Source organism: Lingula anatina, chromosome 1 (genome assembly GCF_051362555.1).
Source record: "Lingula anatina isolate TDL-2025a chromosome 1, LinAna3.0, whole genome shotgun sequence".
In the NCBI taxonomy this organism is placed as follows: Eukaryota; Metazoa; Brachiopoda; class Lingulata; order Lingulida; family Lingulidae; genus Lingula; species Lingula anatina.
Genome location: NC_141767.1, coordinates 43,792,183 through 43,811,675, shown reverse-complemented (window position 1 = coordinate 43,811,675; position 19,493 = coordinate 43,792,183). Strand labels below are relative to the sequence as shown.

At 33.4% G+C, this 19,493-nt stretch overlaps 3 protein-coding genes and 1 non-coding gene across 5 annotated transcripts in view; 3 read left to right on the top strand and 1 right to left on the bottom strand.

Annotated features, from left to right (window-relative positions):
- The first annotated feature begins 730 nt into the window (after positions 1-730).
- On the top strand, positions 731-6,404 carry LOC106158071 (small ribosomal subunit protein uS11m). The gene is made up of 8 exons (XM_013533916.3): positions 731-750; positions 897-1,052; positions 2,506-2,605; positions 4,072-4,113; positions 4,349-4,503; positions 4,787-4,812; positions 5,123-5,266; positions 5,764-6,404. The coding sequence occupies exons 2-8, from the start codon at positions 944-946 to the stop codon at positions 5,869-5,871; spliced, it is 684 nt and encodes a 227-aa protein (XP_013389370.1). The 5' UTR covers positions 731-750; positions 897-943; the 3' UTR covers positions 5,872-6,404.
- A 745-nt stretch (positions 6,405-7,149) lies between these two features.
- Positions 7,150-7,222, bottom strand: Trnav-aac (transfer RNA valine (anticodon AAC)). Its single transcript has one exon. It is a non-coding gene; the product is annotated as a tRNA-Val (tRNA).
- Positions 7,223-7,471: 249 nt separating this feature from the next.
- On the top strand, positions 7,472-14,057 carry LOC106158083 (protein disulfide-isomerase A3-like). Its single transcript, XM_013533942.3, has 12 exons — positions 7,472-7,705; positions 8,647-8,734; positions 9,501-9,618; positions 10,000-10,107; positions 10,395-10,521; positions 11,049-11,162; positions 11,634-11,756; positions 11,958-12,140; positions 12,339-12,438; positions 12,705-12,913; positions 13,245-13,302; positions 13,578-14,057. Exons 1-12 carry the CDS (start codon positions 7,560-7,562, stop codon positions 13,680-13,682), a joined length of 1,479 nt encoding a protein of 492 aa, XP_013389396.1. The 5' UTR covers positions 7,472-7,559; the 3' UTR covers positions 13,683-14,057.
- Positions 14,058-16,409: 2,352 nt separating this feature from the next.
- The window catches only part of LOC106158075 (repulsive guidance molecule A), a 40,332-nt gene continuing 37,248 nt past the window's right edge, over positions 16,410-19,493 (top strand). Inside the window, exon 1 of one of the 2 annotated variants that reach the window (XM_086999216.1) lies at positions 16,410-16,510. The gene's annotated coding sequence lies outside the window, so the exon portion shown is untranslated. The remainder of the gene's footprint in view (positions 16,511-19,493) is intronic. The other variant, XM_086999218.1, reaches the window with a different exon arrangement.

Sequence of the window (19,493 nt, the reverse complement as noted above, 5' to 3'; positions counted from 1 at the left end):
TTACCTTGTGTATGACGTTAGCTGTTACAGTAATCTCAAAAACTAAGGTATGTTTCGGTATGATAACGTAATATTATTAGTAGTTGTAGCTAGTACTACTAGTTAAAACTTTGAATGTGACTTAATGGTTGTAAGTACATGTACATGTGTACTTCTTACAGTAAGAGTGTATATAGCGAACGTTTCTGCTTTGCCTCGAATCTGGTTAATCTTTACCTGGATTGTTTTTAAAATAATTTAATAAAATCACTTTTCTTAGTTGACTGAATATATTTAAAACTTGTGGAATTCTGTTATGACCTGTGATTGACTCTTGCCAGTATTGATCAGGATTTGGGAATGTGGATAGCCATGCTGACGAGTAAATGGACTTCTCAATCTAGAGTCATCGGGAAAAATCATTGGGTTTTCAGCAATGTGCAACTCATTTAGTTTAGAGTTAAGAGAAATATCTAAAACAGTGTTTATTATTATTATTATTATTATTTTATTTATTTATTTTTTATTTGCAATTGAAGTCATGTTAAGACTTGAGCAATATATTAACCCAAAAATAAAGGTAAAAAGGAGAGCTTAAGGCTGATTATTTAGAACTTCTGAACTCCTATCTGAACTTCTTAAAACTTCTGACACATAAGATAGTTAGATTTACCAGATATGTGTTCATTTGGACAAGGTGGAACTCACTGCATAAAGGTACTAGCAATGACCTTCATAGATGTGTCCAAGAGAAGGAAGTAAAGCAGACAGGTTGGGTAAAATGTTATAACATTAACATGTAGCTGTAGAGCCTGATTTAAATTGGAAGTTGATTGAAAAAAATTAGCTTCAGACTTGATGCCTTTGTTTGTTATGATATAACTCATAATGTATCTTTGTTTTTTTTTTTTTTTCAGATTTATGTGAAATTTATGCCATCACTTTTCTGTCAGTTATTGTTAAAATGCTGAGAAAAGTATTTCAAGTTACCAGAAATTCTAACAACTGTCTCTTTAGAAGTATTTGTGAACATAAGTCAAGTCTTCAGGCTGTTGAATGTACAGTTCTGCAAGGTAGGTTGATACAGTGGATGATTTAAAACAAGTCTGAAAGTTATCAATCAAATTATTAGGGAATTTACAGATTAGAATTATCTTCTTAATTCTGTAATATGCAATTTGGGCAAAAATCTTACGTACTATTAAGAACTTGATTAATTATACCACCAGCGGGGTGCTGGCGGTACACTTGGTTTTAGTCCTGACCCGTCTTTTCCATCAGCCCTGTCTCCACATGACTGTTACCACTTCTTCTCCTAGTCTACAAGGGCCTGGGTACCCATCTCTTGGATTAAGGTAACACATAATCTCATCTTGTTCCACAAAAATTTTGAGCTCTGTCGGTACACTGGTCTAGGTGTAGCCTTCATCGCAATGCACCTTTGTCCAAAATTTGCAAAATTTAATGCTTAATATCTCCTATTGGTTTTCCTTGAAATGTGTTATTGGATGATCATTTTTTTATTGAATTTATGCAATTTTTTGTGAAATTTTCATTTTTTTCATTCTGGCATTTTCAAAGTGTAAACTTGAACTCTCAGGGGCCCATAGCCTAATGCTTGTTACACATTTACTTATATCAGTATTATCTGATGTGCATAATTTAAATTTGATGTTGACTTTGCAAATAAGCATAATGTATTATTGCATCAGAATTGACAGTAACCTATTTTGTGCATTATTATTTTCTGCTTTTTGTCCGTACATTTTACAGCTTTGCTGCCTTGTTTTGTTTTCCATCAAAAAGTTCAATGTAGCAATATTTAGTTGTGAAATTAAAATATGAAATAACTGCAAACTTATCAGAGATACGCCCTTAGTTACTATTGAGCTTAAATAGGAACTCAAATACTGGCAATCTAACTGTGATCTTAGAATTGACCTTTGACTTACTTTTCACCATGAACTGAGCCTTGCATATTTTCTGTCCCTTATATCTCCAAAACTGGCAGAGATACACTCATAGGTACTTTTGAACTTCTTGGCTTACTTTTCACCATGAAATGACTTGGAAAAGATTCCCCTCCCTTATATCCCAGGATTTATTTAGATATACCCATAGATACTACTGAACTTGAATAGAAACTCATATATTGACAGCCTTCCTGTGATCTTGACTTTGACATTTGACTTACTTTTCACCATGAACCGCACTTCACAAATTTGGATTTGCCCTTTTCCTTTCTCCCATGATTTTGTTATAAATTGTAATTTTCCACAAAAAAATGGGAACTCTTGATTGTTAACTGCTTTTTGTAGAGCTTGCTGAGCACAACACTGGAGGTGGTTTCCCTTTTTTTTTCATATGAATGTGCTTAATCCAGCTGGTGGTACAATACCCGGAGGCTGTATCGCCTCTCTGATCTTCTAGTTTATTTTTATTTTTGCTCATTGTAATAATTTTCTCTGATTGCAAATTTTTTTTTTTTACAGCAACTATGTAACAGCAACTTTTTATATATTTCAGTACCAAGTGTGGGATTAAGTACCACCCATTATCTGCTAGACAAAAGCATAAAGAAAAAAAATTTAACACTTGAAGAAGGATTAACCCGTGAATATAAATTGTAAGTCTGAAGATAGAACCATCATAATTGGAATCATCTGAGATAGCCCAAAGTCTTGACTTTGGGACCATTCAGAATGAGAAGAGTTGAGTGCTAGCAAGGCCTCGACTTAAATATGGCAGACCTACATCAAAGGAAGACCGCTTAGTCCTGTAATGGTCTCTCCACCTCTCACACGCCTCCCCACGCATTGTCCCTGCAGGGGCACAGTAATTAAATCGCGGCTCAATTCAACCGGTCGAGGGACGACACTTGGGGAGGCGTTTGAGAGGCAGAGAAACCATTACAGGATTAAGCAGTCTTCCTTTCATGTAGGTTCCAAATTTAGTGAGACTCCCCAGGGAGATAGATTGTTCCAAATATCTGTGGGAATGGTCCCTAAGATATGCTTTTTTTGTGAATTTTTCATTTTTCACTTTGTAGTATTTTCAAGTTGTGATTTTGAAAAAAAAATTGGTGATAATTATGCTGTTAAGCATTATGTAATGTAGCATTAAAATTGAAGAAAACTATTTTGGACACTGCTGCCTTGATGACCATTAAAGGAAAACCGTGTTACTTATGATTTTGAAACTAAGAAAAAAAGACACATAGGACTAAAATGCAGCCCGAGTTGGAAAAGCAGTCAAGTTGGCTTCTTTTTCTTGAAGTTTACATTTAAGTGAAATTTTTGTCTTTCACGTATTGGCATTTTCAATGTGGGACTTAGAACTCCCAAGGGTATGAAGCCCAGTGGTAATCATAAGTTCTAAATGTCCATGTTATTTATAGTGGATAATTAACATTGGTGGTATTTATACAGTTAATCATTATCTAATGTATCAAAATTAGCAAAAAAAACCTACCTTGTGCACTGCCACCACAAACATTATGTAAGGAAAACTGAATTACTTACTTTTTTTTTTTTAATAACAAGAACTATTCTTAGGATTGACATACAGCTCAAATTAGTGAACCAACTCTGTTGGATTATCATTTTTTATTGAATTTATGCAATTTTTTCGTGGAATTTTCATTTAGCTCTTTCTGGCATTTTCAAAGTGTGAACTTGAAATCTCATGGGCCTGAAGCCTTATGCTTGTTGACATTTTACTTACATTGGTATTACCTGTTGTGCACAATTAAAATTTTATGTTGATGTTGCAGTTAAACCTAATAAAATATTGCATCAAAAATGACGGGAGCCTATTTTGTGCAGTATTATTTTCCGTTTTTTGTCTTTGCCTTTGACAAGTTGCTGCCTTGTTTCATTTTTCACGTCTGACTTCATTAGACTAAAACCTTATGTTAGTAATTTTTTTGCATATCCATGTGACCATAATTAATATTTGGTGGTGATTCTGCTGTTAAGCATTACAAGCAATATTGCATCAGAATTAACAAAAAACTTTCAGTAATTCTTGCATTATTATTTTCTGCTTCATGCCTGTACATCTGACTGTTTTGCTGCCCTGTTGTCTTTTCAGGTCTCAAAATGTAGGTGAAACATTTTATACAGAATTTGAGGAGTAAGTTAAAAGGGTTGGATTTTCCATAGCAAAATGTATAATGTGAGCACAGTGCCACTTTTAAAACAGAATGCATATAAATTTAACATTCAAAGAGGTGTTTAGTCAGCTCTGAAAAGTAGGCATGCTGAAGGATATTTATTTTAAATTATTTTTCATTTTATCTCAAAAATTCAAATTAAAACTTTGTATGTAGCTTGCAACCAAAATATTCCCCTTTGTGTCATTCCACCAGGAAAACATTTACAGATTTTTCATGGGGCAGGAAAGTTTTTCCCGACCACTTAACAGGTGCAACAGTTGTAAATAATGTACGGTATGATGAGCTCCCAATTGTACATATGAAATGCTCAAACAACAACATAGTTTATTCTGTCACAGATCATACAGGTAAGAAGAAAGAAAGGTTTGTTTTCATGTATCAATTATTGTTGATGAATGCATGGATTACATTTGAAATATAGTTTTTGTACTCTTTTTATTTGATAAATTAATTTGATTTGACATTTTAAGTTTATCAGTATTGTTATTGTGTGTTATAAGAACATGTTTTATTGAAGACTTTAAAGAATTGAAAAAACTTGATATGCACATATCCATCAAAATGAAAAAGAAGAAGAAAAACTTGTAATACTCTTTGTTGGCATACTTCAATTTTTTATTATTTTTACAGGTAAACAATATTTTTCATGGTCAGGGGTATGTAGCATATCTTTCTCTTGCATTTTAAACTCATGCAATTAACATATTTCAAATTCGATGCTTTGCTAACAACATTTTCTGCCTCAGATATTGCATGGAAGATTGCTCTTTTGATTAATTGATTTAAGTATACTATTCCAAATTAAGCAGTTTTCTAACAGAAAAATGCTTGAAGGATCACTTATTTACAATTAATCTTAATTTATGTCATTATTGGCATAGCCTTGAAATGTTACAATGTTAACCATCAATATAAAGAGGAAATGGAAAAAATTATTTCAATGTTAAAATATTTTTGTTTTTTAAGGGTCTTGAGGGTTTTAAGAACAAGAAAAAGGGCAGCACTATGGCGGCTCAAGCCTCTGCCATGTCTGTAGCTAAGCGGGCAGTAGAAACACTGGGTATCAAAGTTGTCAGAGTTAAAATGAGAGGATTGGGACAAGGAAGAGTGGTAGGTGTAACGGACATTAGTAATTCAGATACAACTATTTAGCTTAGCTTGTCCTTCATTTTTGATCATATTTTTTAAAAATTTTTATTCTTATTTATTTTTTGTCCTCTGCCTTCTCAGTAAAGGTAAAAGAAAGATAACATCTTAAAATGAATGCAGATTTTACATTTTTAACTTATTCATACACGAATAACAATTTTAAAGTTATCAAAACTATTTTATCATTTACTGTCTTTAGTTTTAATTGTTAGGGTAATAAAAATTTCATGTCTAATGATGATAAATAATGTATTTTCTTTGAAATTTTAAAGCAATGCACCCTTTGAAATTTGGCTGCTAACTTACACCAAAGCTTCACAGTAATATTATATTGTAAATACTTTTTTAAAAGTGCTTTATAATATGATGAAAATTTACGTTTTTTTTTTTTTTTTTTTTTTCTTCTTATATGAAAGGAATAAAAAAGGATATGATCAAGATTTCATTTTCTATTTCAGTCAGCACTTAGAGGATTGCAAATCGGAGGGCTTTCGATAGTATCCCTCACAGATACCTCCTCTATAAAGCATTCTTTTTTGAAAGGACGTAAACCAAGAGTGATATAATCTGGTGTTTTGCAAATGCAAGACCGTTTGACATGGACTGTAAAGCTATGGCAGAGATGTCTTAATAATTATAAGCATGCAATCCGACTTTCAAGTCCAAGTAGTGATCACTTGAAAATACACTTGGGCAAATCACAAAAAATGATGTGCAAGCATAATATACAGTTGTCTTTAGAAAATCCTCTTAACATTTTGGGGATGTCTGGGCCATCTTCCAACCTTATTATGGCACATGTCATCTGGGATCTGAACTGTAAATCTGACAAGTCCATACCACATTCTGAAATGGCAAAATTCCAAGTACACTGTAACATTTATCATAGTACATTTGTAGATCTTCTTTTGAACAAGGTTATTTACTATTGCTGAGTGAAACATATTGGAAGTCAGGCTTATCCAAAACAATTATAAAAGAAACCAGAAAATTGATGGTAATCTAAGAAATTTACACTCTGGTTCATGTATGCCGTTACATGTAGTTAGATTAATGTCATTACAATTATAAATAAACTTTGGTCATTCAGTATTATATATTTGATTAGTGGTTTTTCATTATATATAAATCTAATATTACAGTGAAATGACTGGTAATAAGACAATATGAAAGAGAAAACAAATTGGGTCCTGGTTAAGGTTGTATGCCATATCATCACTGCAAAGTTGCAGATGCTCAGTGAAAGATTTAGCCAATTTTCCATTGGTAAATAGTGTTTTTTTAAACTTCAGCTACATTCCTGATACTCTTCATAACTCTGTTACAATCTGGGTTTTTTCTTTGGGTTGCGTGCAATTTAAATTTTGTCATAGCGGTTGACAGCTGGATAAGGTCGTCAGGATGCGATGAATCAAATTATTTTTGGCAATCTTTATTCATGGCATTTTTTGTTAGAAATTATCGAAAAATGTTACTTCTCAGATGAGTTCATTAAGTGGGTTATGTACTATTTGTTTTTGTTTTTGTTTTTTTTTTAATCTTATACTTGTCCTTTTACTTGGTGATACAAACTTATTGCCTTTCTTGACTTACGTTTTAAACCGACGTAACAGGAAAGGTAGTCTGCTCCCCACAACTGTGTACAGGTAATATTCGTCCCATATATTAACCGTAATACTCCCACTAACCTTAACCTGTACTAATCATTATGGGACCTCGGACTTCCATTCCTGTCACACCTAGATCGGGGTTTGAAAAGTTTTTTTTTTTTCTTTTTAAATTATTATTGGTATTGCACGGAAATACATGGTACGTAATGATACGGAGAAAGGGGGGGGGAAAAATGGTTCCGCCCGGGATCGAACCGGGGACCTTCTGCGTGTTAGGCAGATGTGATAACCGCTACACCACGGAGCCTTGTTGAATGATACTGGCGTTACATTGTATTTTATTCTCTAGGTGGTCGATACTCCGCACTTTATTGATTTAATGTTATTAGCTTTGTTTTAAATTAAAGTTTTTGTTGTATGGCTTTTAGTCTTAATTCAATACATTTCTACATTCATTTCACGCTTAAAACGTTAAAATCCACATATCAATTACCGGAAGTGACGAAAAATGCGAGGTGCTACGAGGTAATTTGCTTGAATAACAACCAATCACAACTCGACACACTATATCCACGTTGACCAGCCATCTTGGAAAAGAAACATATTATCAGTGGAGGGCGAGACACTGCACCGGTATTTACGAGATGGCTCGACACGTTCTCATCCTGGTTCTGATTGCTGTGACAAGTGTCTTGTCTGAGGACACCGAAGTTTTGGAGTACACAGATGCTGATTTTGCAGACAAAATAGGTGACCATGAAGTTGCTTTGGTCGAGTTTTTTGCACCCTGGTAAGTCATTGTAACACGTGCGAGAAGCCGGCCGGCTGCAGTCTGTACTTTCAATTTTTTAAATTGCATAACATACGCTTTGATCGATTGAAATATGTTTTAAAATGCAAAATGTCAATATTTAAAATATGATTTCTTGTACCTTCTTAGCAGTAACCGCCGCTTTATTGTGTCAAACGTTGAAGTCAAATAAAATTGTGAAAATCAAGTTATGTTAAACTTCAGCCTTAAAGTTATGTACTGTATTTGCAGAGACACTTTTTTCTCCTATTCTTTCCCCTTATTTTGCAACAGTGCTCCCCCCCCCTTGTTTGTTTTGCCTTGTATCATGGAAGCCGAGTTTGCCACTTGAACACTTTACTTTTCGTACAGTTATTATTATTTCCAGGTGTTAATTTGTGTTGTATTGATTTTTGAAACCAGTGTATCTTACATAAAACAATGTTCATGCCCTTTTTTTCGAGAACATTCTGTCAGTATTTTCACCAAAAGACTGAACACTTTATATATTCATGTTTTGTTAATTATAACTGAAAGTAGAATCAGTGCCATATAACAGATAAGGAAACAATTTTACAGAGAAAGTTATATATCTTTTCATAGTTTTTCAAATTGTGGACAATTACTTAAAATTTGAAGTTTCAATTATTATCTACTGAAGAATGTCAGGGGAGCTTCCGAAGTAAATAATTGTAAGATGGTCGCTGGAGTGAAATATTAAATATCCATGACACTGTACTGGTGCCACGTATAATGCAAAGAATATTTTGTTGAATTATAATATCAAAAAGCAAGTAACACTGGACGTTAAATAAAGTGCCCTTGTGTTTTGTATTATTTCATATATTTGTATTAATTATTACATTTTTTATTGATTAACTATTTTAATATGCATAATCAAATATACCTTATAATTCATTTATGAACTTCTTACTATTCAGGTGTGGGCATTGTAAAAGATTGGCACCAGAATATGACAAAGCATCCATAACATTGAAAAAAAATGATCCACCTGTCCCATTGATAAAGGTGAGGGCCATTTGATAAGAAGAGTGAACACTTATAAGTTCAGAACCCATCCATAGGTGTAGTTTATGGTTTTAAATTTTCTTTCCATGTTTTAAGAATTGTATACAGGTCATCCTTGATTTGCCTGAAATGAGCTTTTGCCAGCATGGATTTATCATTAAAGAGGGGAGGTGACACATGGTAACAGTATGCTGATGGATGTTTTTATTGCACAATAAGCTTTAATGAGAAAGGAAGAAACATATAACATATAATTTCTCTTCTGCTGAGTCATTTATCTTCCATCTCATGTACCCTGCAGCAATGATGTTTGGAAACTAAATTTATCATCTTGTCCCAGTTTAGAATTGGTAACATCACAATGCTAGTTAGGGTTTTACAGTACTATTTTATGTTTGTATCAGCAACAGGTTGTTCCACCAAAAAAGGGGAGCATTTGAATCATATGAGTAATGTGCACATTTGGCATATTTTAGTTTGACTTTTTATTTTTAATTCTGTGTTAGAGGGTGGTATAAAATGGTGAAAATAACGGGGCAAGTCAAAATAATACAAATATTACACAAAAATGTATCACTGGTATAACTCAAATGTTCACTTTCATGTGGAATGGCTCTTCCCAAGTTCAGCAAAGGTATATGCTATAACACATGACTGTAATTTATGCAAGAGTCAACTTTTCACAATACAGAACTGAGATACCATTTTGAACAAAAAATCTAGAATCTACTTTAAAAAGTTCTCACATGTTACATTTTGCTTTTAGGTGGACTGTACTGCCAACACAGAAACCTGTGGTAAATTTGGAGTGTCTGGATATCCAACTCTGAAAATCTTCAAGGGAGGAGAGGTGGCTTCTGATTACAATGGTCCCAGAGATGCATGTAAATATTTCACACGAAGGAAATTTTTAAAATCTAATACTGTACAATCTAGTTGAAGTTGTGTTGTGAAATGTGACTGAATGACTAACATACATAGTGTTGTCATGTAATTCTTGTAATAATCTCTCAAAACAGCCTCTGAGTAACACATTTTTATGAAGTAAATATTTGAACCATAAAAAATGTCAGTAGAGTAGAAAGAGGCTTCTTATATCCACTAGTCTTGGTTTTAAGTAGTTTTTCTGTCACATCAACTCTTAGATATAATACCGTCTGAATTTGATCAAGCTAAAGTTAATGTTTCAAAAAAAAAAAAAAAAAAGATGCCTAAAATTACTATGTCACATGCATAATTAACTTAATGGGGATACTGTATTGTAGCTGGCATTGTGTCCTACATGAGATCCAAAGCGGGCCCAAGCTCCAAAACACTCACATCAGTGGCTGACTTAGAAAAATTCCTGGATAATGAAGAACACAGCATTGTTGGTATGTGAAGATATTTCTTCAAGAACAAAAAGATATTTTGATAATTGAATGAACAGTGCTAGTGTAAGAATGTAATTCCTTGAGAAGTAGTAATTATTTCATGTCTTATCTGAGCACATGAATGATTGGTTGGAATTCTGAGATACCACCCTAATGCGATCAAGCAAATACTTGTCCATAATGAAACTTTATATGTATTAAAACACGATTTAATTTGTTTAATATCAAATGTTTAATTTGTTTAATATCAAACATGGAGTTCAATGTCAATTTCATTTGCGTTGTAGGATTTTTCAAGAGTGCAGAGAGTGACATTGCAAAGCAGTTCCAAAAAGCAGCAGAAGGTTTGAGTGAAAAATTCCGTTTTGCTCACACAACTGAGAGTGATGTACTGAAAAAGCAGGACTACAGCGAGTAAGTACATTGATCTCTGTTGGATTGGGATATCCTCATGATTGCAGATACACCCATCCCAACAAATCAAACCACAAAATTATTGTAACCTGTCTGGTAGCCAACTTTATTTAGGAGTGGTTCTCTAGAAACAATTTTATTTCATTAATTAACGCACATCTGATGTTGCCTTGAATGAAAACGTACGTGTGTTTGTAATCTTTTGTAGATAGATAGATATATATTTATATTAGTGATAAACAATAGAGAGCAGTCCATGTCAGTGATGAATTAATATGCAGACATTTGAACTTTCTGATCACACCAATATGATTGTGCTTGATAGGCCTGAGACATGGATTTTAATTATTTTCTGATATTTTTGTCTTTGTTCTAATAATGATTATTATTATTAATACATATAGTGTGATAGGGAGTCAACCTGTAAGATATAAATTGAACTATTTTGACAGGTGTGAAAAAATGTTGAAAATTACTTGATTTAATTAATTCTGATATGAGTATGCAGTGAAATTATTATTTTTCAGTGATATTGTCATCTTCCAACCACCGAAGTTGCAGGTGAAGTTGGAATCCACTACAAAGAAGTATGATGGAGATGCCACTTTACATAAGATAAAGTCCTGGATCATGGACAATGTGTAAGTACACCATCCAAACCCCACCCACCCACCCACCCAACCCCACCTTTAAAAAATGATACTAATAAATAAATAACTAAAATAAAAATGAATAAAGCAGTAAACAAAAAACAAGGTAAGATATTGCTGCAATAACATATTTTATCAATTAACTTAATAATTTATTTATCTAGATAATGACTGGTGATTTTTAAAGTTATCAGTACTCTATTTATTGCATTGTAATTGCTGGAACTTCCTAACCATGCTGATGATGAACTCATGAAGTCGACAATTCCTTACTCATTTGAGGGTTCACTGATATCTAATGATAGGCCTGAAGCATGATGACAAAGAGCAATTGATGTATTGTTCTATAGTCGACCATTTTCAGATTGTTAAGTAAAACTTTCTACTATGTGGAACAATGGTTGCTAGTTGATTGTCAGCTTCATCTTTGTGTTAAACGAACCAATCTTATCTTGTTTCCAGCCATGGTCTTGCAGGCTTCAGGACTCCCTCTAATGCTGATCAGTTCAAGCAACCTTTGGTGGTGGCATATTACAATGCTGACTACAAGCTCAATCCTAAAGGAAGTAACTACTGGAGAAACAGGTAAACCACCTGTACACCTATTACAGTGGAAAGTGCATTGTAAAAAAATTATTTTGAAGGGGTCAATGTAAGCAGCATTACAATATGTAGCATGGTCTGTTAAGTTAGAAAACCTAATTGGTCATGTATTTTGCTAACACACATAAGCATATAGTTTATGTAATTCATTTCTCTTGTGAAGTCTGTTCTTTTATATTCAAGGGTATTGAAGGTGGGCAAGAAGCTTGTTGAAGCAGGGAGACAAGTGAACTTTGCTGTGTCTAACAAGGCTGATTTTGCTGGAGAATTGGAGGAGTTTGGGATCTCTGCTCCAGAGGGAGACAAGCCAGTGGTGGCAGCCAAAGATAGCAGTGGAAAGAAATTTGTCATGAGTGAGGAATTCACGTAAGATAATCTTGGCCTTTTAAAAACAAAAATTATTTCACCCATCAAAATTCTTTGCAAATATCAGAAAAATATTACCAAGATTTCATGGAGTAACTTTGTTTTAGAGTAATTATTCAAAATTATTTTGTCGGCTTTTTCAATATATAATGATATGACTGACAGAAGTTCACAGAACTGGTGTTTTTATTATTTTAGGATGGATGCCTTTGAAACTTTTGTAACAGCTTTTCTTGATGGTAAATTGGAACCATACCTGAAATCTGAACCAATTCCAGACAACGATGGACCATTAAAGGTAAAAAGCCAACATTATGTATGAAAGGAACATTTTTAGAAATTTGAGATTTTGTGTTGCACGGAATGAGCACCATTTATGAGAGTTTGGTCCTGTACTCACTGCATTAAGTTTTGTAGAATCTTCCTCTAAAATAATGGAAAGGAAGCACCGAGAAGCACCAAAAATAAACCAGATTCAAAAAATTTGGATTTATGTATTAATTAAACTTAAATATAAGTTATTATTTCTTACCAAGTTAGTATTTGTGACATTTTATCTTTTAGACTGTAGTGGCCAAAAACTTTGATGAAATAGTCAATGATGACACTAAAGATGTCCTAATAGAGTTCTATGCTCCATGGTGTGGACACTGTAAAACTTTGGCACCTAAATATGAAGAATTAGCAGAAAAATTAAAGGATGAGCCAAATATAGTTATTGCCAAGATGGATGCTACAGCAAATGATGTGCCTAGCCCATATGAAGTGAGAGGGTGAGTAAACAAGTTGATTTTTTTTTTTCTAATTATTTATTGCTACTTTTTTCTTGGTCAGAATTACTTTTTTCTTGGTCAGAAATGAAAAAATGCATTGTTGGTTATCACTGCTTTATATTTGTAGGGAAATGCAAATTTAATAAAAGTGCTTATGATGACTACCCTAGCCGACATATATTCCTTTGAAAATTTTATGATAATTAATGATAGGGCTGAAGCACTGACATGATAGTTGTTTTTAGTGTTTGATTATGAAGTTATTCTTGTCTTTCAAAATAAAGAAAGATGGCTTCTTACTTAAATTAACTCATTTTATATTCCGTTACAGCTTCCCTACATTATATTTTGCTCCAAAGGGCTCCAAGAGCAATCCTAAAAAATATGAGGTAAGTTGATTCATCGTGCACATTTCAGATTTACAGATAATTTTAGTTCATGTATCATTGTATGATATAATTCCCTAAAAGTAAGCACTATATGCAATTAAAATATCAATATCAAATAGTTTTTGATAACTATTTCATATGTTCCATGAATATTTGTATAACAACTCAAATCTTTTTCACACACCTTTTTAGGTATGCACAATTTATGTATGGTCTTGTTTCACGTGATTGTTGATGCTTATTAGAAATTACCTTCTTTCTCTTGTTTTTTTCAGAGTGGACGTGAAGTAGATGATTTTATCAAATACCTTGCTAAAGAGAGCACAGACCCAATGAAAGGATACAGCAGAAAAGGAAAAAAAGTGAAGGAGGAGTTGTAAAAATCTTACAAATTTGCAATATTTTGACAGACTATATATTTTCTTGTATCAAAAATGATATTCCTAGTTAAAATCATGTTCTGAATGTCAGGAATTTCATATTTGATACTAACTTTCAACTGTTTATTTGTAGAATTTTTGGAAGAAGTTATTGTCTTCAAAGAACTGCTATTTTCTTCTAGAGATTGACTTACTTTGTGGGCTGTTGTAGTAAACATTACATGAAATGAGTTTTAAACAGTAACTGTAACTTGTCAAAGCATTCCTTTTTATACATGATGTGAAGATGATCGGGGGTTGTAAGATACAGTGACTTTTGTTATTGAACTCTTCAATTGTCAGTACCAGAAATAAAATATTTAAAAACTCCCGAAATTTAGTCCCGTTTTATTTATTACCTCTTCGTTGCTAGAATTTAGATTCTTGGTGATTAATTTTGATTTAATACTACATTTAGATCATTTATTTAACAGACTTCTGAAGTTGTCCTAGCAGACTTTTACGGTAAAGGCACGAGACAAATCCACAAGTACAACGGGCTTATTTTCAGCACGAACATTTCATTTTGCTTGTACACACAATGTTGATGTTGATCATTTCTCTGCCACTTGTGATTTCTTTAGATTAAAAAGAGATTGCAATCAAGATTTCTTAGCACCTTGTTTAACTGAAATGAAAATGAATAATGATCTAACAACAATTTGTACGTAAAGCTTCAGAGTTGGAATCTTGGCATCACCAGTTAGCATTTTTTGCCCCGGTATATAGAAATATTATCCCGTTTTATTTCAAGAGAATTGTGGAATACGATCAAGTAAAAAATGCCAGAAATCGTGAAGTCAACTGTCACTTATTCAGCGGCGGATTTAGAGGGGGGGGGGGGGGGGGGGGGGGGGGGGGGGGTTAGGGGGGGGTCTTGTTGATTCTCACATTCTCCGATCTATCTAGTTAATTTTTACTAAAGCAGAAATTATGCAACTTGTCAGGAAGCGAGTACGATATCTAAAGTTCATTTAAATTAAAGATTCTAGAATGTTTATTTTAAATAGGGCAATAAATAGCTTGCGGCTATTTTTGCGGTGTCGTCCGGCTCTCAAAAACTGAAAAAAGGAAAAACGTTCGTGACGTCCTTTGCCGCATTAATCACCTCTTCCAAGGAGGTTGTTTTCACCCTTGCTTGTCTGTCTGTTTGTTTGTTTGTCATCAACATAACTCAAAAAGTTATGGACCGATTTTGATGAAATTTTCAGGGTAGGTCGGAAATGGGTTAACTTAGAAGTGATTAGTTTTTGGTGGTGATCCGGATCAATAATCAATCAATAATCAACAATAATCAAAAATCGCTGCCTTGGCGGAGGTCAGCGCTCTCGGAGTGCTTTTCTAGTTTTAATTATTTGATGGTTTTTGTAATATTTTAACCATAAAATCCTCAGTTCAGTTACACTCATGATTAGCTAGTGTTATGGTGACAGGGCACATTCAAATGTTTTACATGAAAATTGCATAGTCATAGAAAGTAATTTGCAAAACTTCTTTACCAGGCATTGTGAAAAGCATACTTGAGGTTGAGGACAAAATGTATCAGTAAAATAAACGTGCATCTTTTAATATCCCTTTAGCGCCGTCTAATTTTTGTTAGTAGGCCTATTAATAACGTGGAAATTATCCAAAAGGGTTGTCATTTTGAAAACTTTTCCTTATTAAATCCTTCGTTACTGAATACAAAAACTCTCCAAACTAGCAAGGCTTGAATTCCAAAAATTATTTACACAAAAAGCTATATTTATCTGTATCACTTTCTGTCACCAGAGTTTTAGAAAAAGTAGAATTCTGATTTTTTCAAATGGGCCTTTATCCATCCATTATGCCTCTATCTCCTCGGGGGAGCAAAGGACCCGGCGCAACAACACTTCTCTTCGTAATGATCAGGGGGCCGTAGCAATAGTCCGAAGGTTCAATAGTCCGAAGGTTCCTTGGTCCGAATGTTCACTACAGAACCTTCGGACCAATAAACCCTTGATTAAAAAACCTATGAAAATGTTACCGTTTTTCGGACCAATGAACCTTCGGACCAATGAACCTTCGGACTATCGAGACGCCCCCATGATGAGCATGGTGATATGCGTTTAGGCCTACAGAAATAATTTTTCGTGTCTTGGCTATAGGGTGTTGCTGATGGTTAGCCTATATATTGTTGGCGATTAATTTAGTGGATATTTCATAATTCATAAAGAACTATCATTTTGAAGATCAATTCGAGCATTTTGCATTACATATCATGCAGTATATGTGTTGCTATGAATCTAAAACGTAGGTCTAAATCTGAAAATGCGATCAATCATAGAACCTGCTTTATTTTTTAGTCAAGTTCAGTGGTTTTCGAATCTAAATCAGTGGAAATATTTGGATGTTGAAAATTTGTTATATAAAGCATACAGAAATTTACTTGGGTCATATTCCTGTACATACATGTAGCATTTCATCAGAAAGACGAGGTAAAAATTTAATATGATAATAAGCCTATTGTGTTAGATGATACTCATCTCTGCTGAATGTGCTTTTGACTGCTGTTCCATCATCCAAGACATGCTTAATTTATATCGTGTCGCTTACTTTACAAATCATATCCTAAAACTTGCTGACAAAATATGCAGTTTCATATTTTGATTTGATATTTATGATAATTAAGACATTGTAAAATCTATAAAGTTTGACGATCGCTTGTCATTCTGGGTCAAATTTATTTACTATAATGTGCTGCCCTCTTTTAAGATATATCATGACCTAATTATTCAAAATGGCAGTAGTATCCCAAGTTGACAGTACAGGTAAGTTTATACGCTTTTAATATCTTTTAACAGAATTGATTTTAATTCTAATGTAAGATGATTACTTTCATTATGTGTGTAATACATCAGGATATTTTGATCGATATTTAGGTCTAGCGATCGCTTAAAATGGCTCTTGGAAGTTAGTGGTTAAGGTATGCCCCGGGTAATGGAGTAAACAAAGACGTGACATAGGGCCCCTTGTTCTACTATCCTGGCTCTGTCCCCGAGGGCTACCTGAGATAAGTCCTTCACTCGACCTATTATCTAGGTCAGTAGAATGATCGGTAACTTTGTGCTTGTAAGATCAAAGAGGTGGCATTTTATATATTGTGCCAAGATAACATGTGACATGTGGAATATTATGATTTATTATTATTATTTAATAGTTTTAATGTGTTTTTGCTAACCTTTAACCAACTACCTTAAAAATTACTGGAATAAGCTTATCTTTAAGGTCTGCTTTTGTATAAAAGCATGTCAAGATGTTTCTGTAAATATGGTAATATTAAATAATATAGATATGTCATTCAGTTTACACTGCCTAGTAATTTGTGTTTGGTTCTTTCAACAATTAGTTGTTTCTATTTATGTCTCCACTAGTTCTTCTACAGCAGCACCATTGCTACCATCATCAGTCCGGTTTAGTTTGTAGACAAATATTTACTTAAGTTAATGAACTATAGTATTTTTCCCTTAGAATTCACAAATGCACAAGATTTCTAATGCACAAAATGTAAAATGGAATTAGAATATTATATAACGCATGTGCATTGTAGTTATGTATTTTGTCCTACTTATACTTTTACAGTTGTTTATCTCCTCTCAATAATGAATATATGAGGAAAATTATATTAAGTTATAAAGAGCCTATTGTAAAAAGAATTAAAATGGCCATGATACTAGTATTTAAATTTTACTGACAGGGAAAACAAATTTAGATCTTTATCTACTTATCTTATTTTCACTGCAACCATTATATCAGAAAACCCATCAAATTGCCTTTGCAAATTATTTATCTATTATGCAGTCTTTTCAAAAACAGGAGGGATTTATGAAACATTATTTACTCTTTTTTAAAAGGTTTGCTTGGTAGAAGCAGGTGCAACTGTGTGAGCTCAATATTATTAAAGCACTTATTTGTACTTGATATAATTGATATCACAAACTGTATTGCTCAAATGTAAAAGCAAAGTTTTTAACAATATTATGAAAAAACAATTAATTGCATATGTTGTTTAAAGACATTCAGAAGCATGCATAGAGCCTTACGATACTGAAAAATTGTATCAAATTTTGTTCAGATAGGAGAAACTCAAAAGCTGATGAAAAAAGTATCTGATTACGGCATTTAAATGGTAGAAATCGGGGGAGAGGGAACAGAGTTGACATTTGACATGTATGATAATGTAATATGGAAAAAGGTCAAAATCCAGTAAAAGTGAGGAATTTTGCATCAGCAAATTGCCACCAACCTTTAAGAAACTTCTAAGTTTTGTAAAAATGAAAATCATTCAAGACAGCCTACAGTAATGATGTCATACATGTACAGTACAAGACAAGAAAACGTGAGGTTCAGCATGAGGTGGGGCTAGTATTTTAGCAAAGTAAGGTTGAATCTCTCTGCCCTAGGAATGCCTTCTTTAAAAGCAATACTAAACCAACTTCCAAAATATGACAAATCCCTGTTGTTGTGAAGAAGACTGTAATTGTACAGAATGGAAGAGAAAACAACCAGAAAATACACATGGATTAATTATTAAGCTTTATTCAAAGTCATACTGCTCTTGCTGGCATTACATCATTTATGACCCAGGCTCCCAACAAACTCCGTGGAATCTCACCTGATTTTTACAATAAGTCAAGACTTTGAGTTGTTGCAGGTGACTCCCATTTGCACTTTTTCAATAATTGCACAAATTTTTTCATGTATTGAATGCAACTATTTAACAATCAGTTGGTCAAAACGGTGCTTCCACGCAGGGTGACTCTCACTCTCACCATCATTATCATACAATTATTAAACAGTAATTCATTTCTTCTGTGTATTATAATACATTTATAATTTAAAAAAATATTACACTTAACAAAAATTAAGGTATTGTTATAAAATATTCACACAGCTATAAAAATGTTAACATCAGTTGGACTATCAAAAGTGGAAGTTAGTTGAAATCTACTTTACTTTTGAGATAAAAGATTACAACAATGATTAAAACTACACTACGTCAGCTAGGGAGATGTATCTCATCTATGGACTGCACATCTCTAAGATCAAGACTGGTCTCTGGTGACATTTACATGAATTGATTACTTGTGCAACATGTGTTCTGTATTCTGTATACACACAGGGAAGCAGTTTGCTTGTACATTAACATTTGGGCCTCTTGTCTTGTTCATTCATTTTAAGTAGCATATGTTTGATAGTTTTGAGAAAGTGGTAAAGTTCTGTTAATACATTCAATTTTTTTAAACATGTATCATAAGCCGTTGCGCAATGTATGTTAAACACAACTTTTACTTGTGAAGTAAAATTTCAAATGCTGTATATTTTGTGAAAAAAGCTTAAAAACTACCTATATGGCCCCACCATCATCATCATCATTATTATTAGGAAACCACCATGAGCATTGTGGAAAATACAACTTTCTATTAGCAATGAATTTTACTGCCAGTGGAGGGATGAAGATTACAAAAGATAATGCTATGTATAATTTTACCAGCAGATGATAGGGCATTATACATCTACCTAATAACTTATGAAGAAGCTGAAAGCACAAGGGGTTTTCTAATTACACCCATAGCTATAACATCCTCATACTATCTGATTAACTTCTTTGTAATCCTAGAGAGATGATGTTTAATAATGACCCTTTGGCAAGGTCATGGGAGGAATTCTATGATGTGGACATCCCCTCTTTGGTATTCTATTTGAAAAATGATGTTACCCTAGGGTGGTCCTGCCCCTCCACCCCCTGTGTGA

Bases quoted from the DNA above. Each gene is read 5' to 3' on its own strand.
- LOC106158071 (XM_013533916.3), top strand. From the start codon at position 944: ATGCTGAGAAAAGTATTTCAAGTTACCAGAAATTCTAACAACTGTCTC. The intron at 2,606-4,071 runs GTAAGTCTGAAG...TTGTCTTTTCAG, and splicing joins TTAACCCGTGAATATAAATT to GTCTCAAAATGTAGGTGAAA. The intron at 4,114-4,348 runs GTAAGTTAAAAG...TCATTCCACCAG, and splicing joins TTTTATACAGAATTTGAGGA to GAAAACATTTACAGATTTTT.
- LOC106158083 (XM_013533942.3), top strand. From the start codon at position 7,560: ATGGCTCGACACGTTCTCATCCTGGTTCTGATTGCTGTGACAAGTGTC. The intron at 7,706-8,646 runs GTAAGTCATTGT...CTTACTATTCAG, and splicing joins GTCGAGTTTTTTGCACCCTG to GTGTGGGCATTGTAAAAGAT. The intron at 11,757-11,957 runs GTAAACCACCTG...TTTATATTCAAG, and splicing joins AGTAACTACTGGAGAAACAG to GGTATTGAAGGTGGGCAAGA.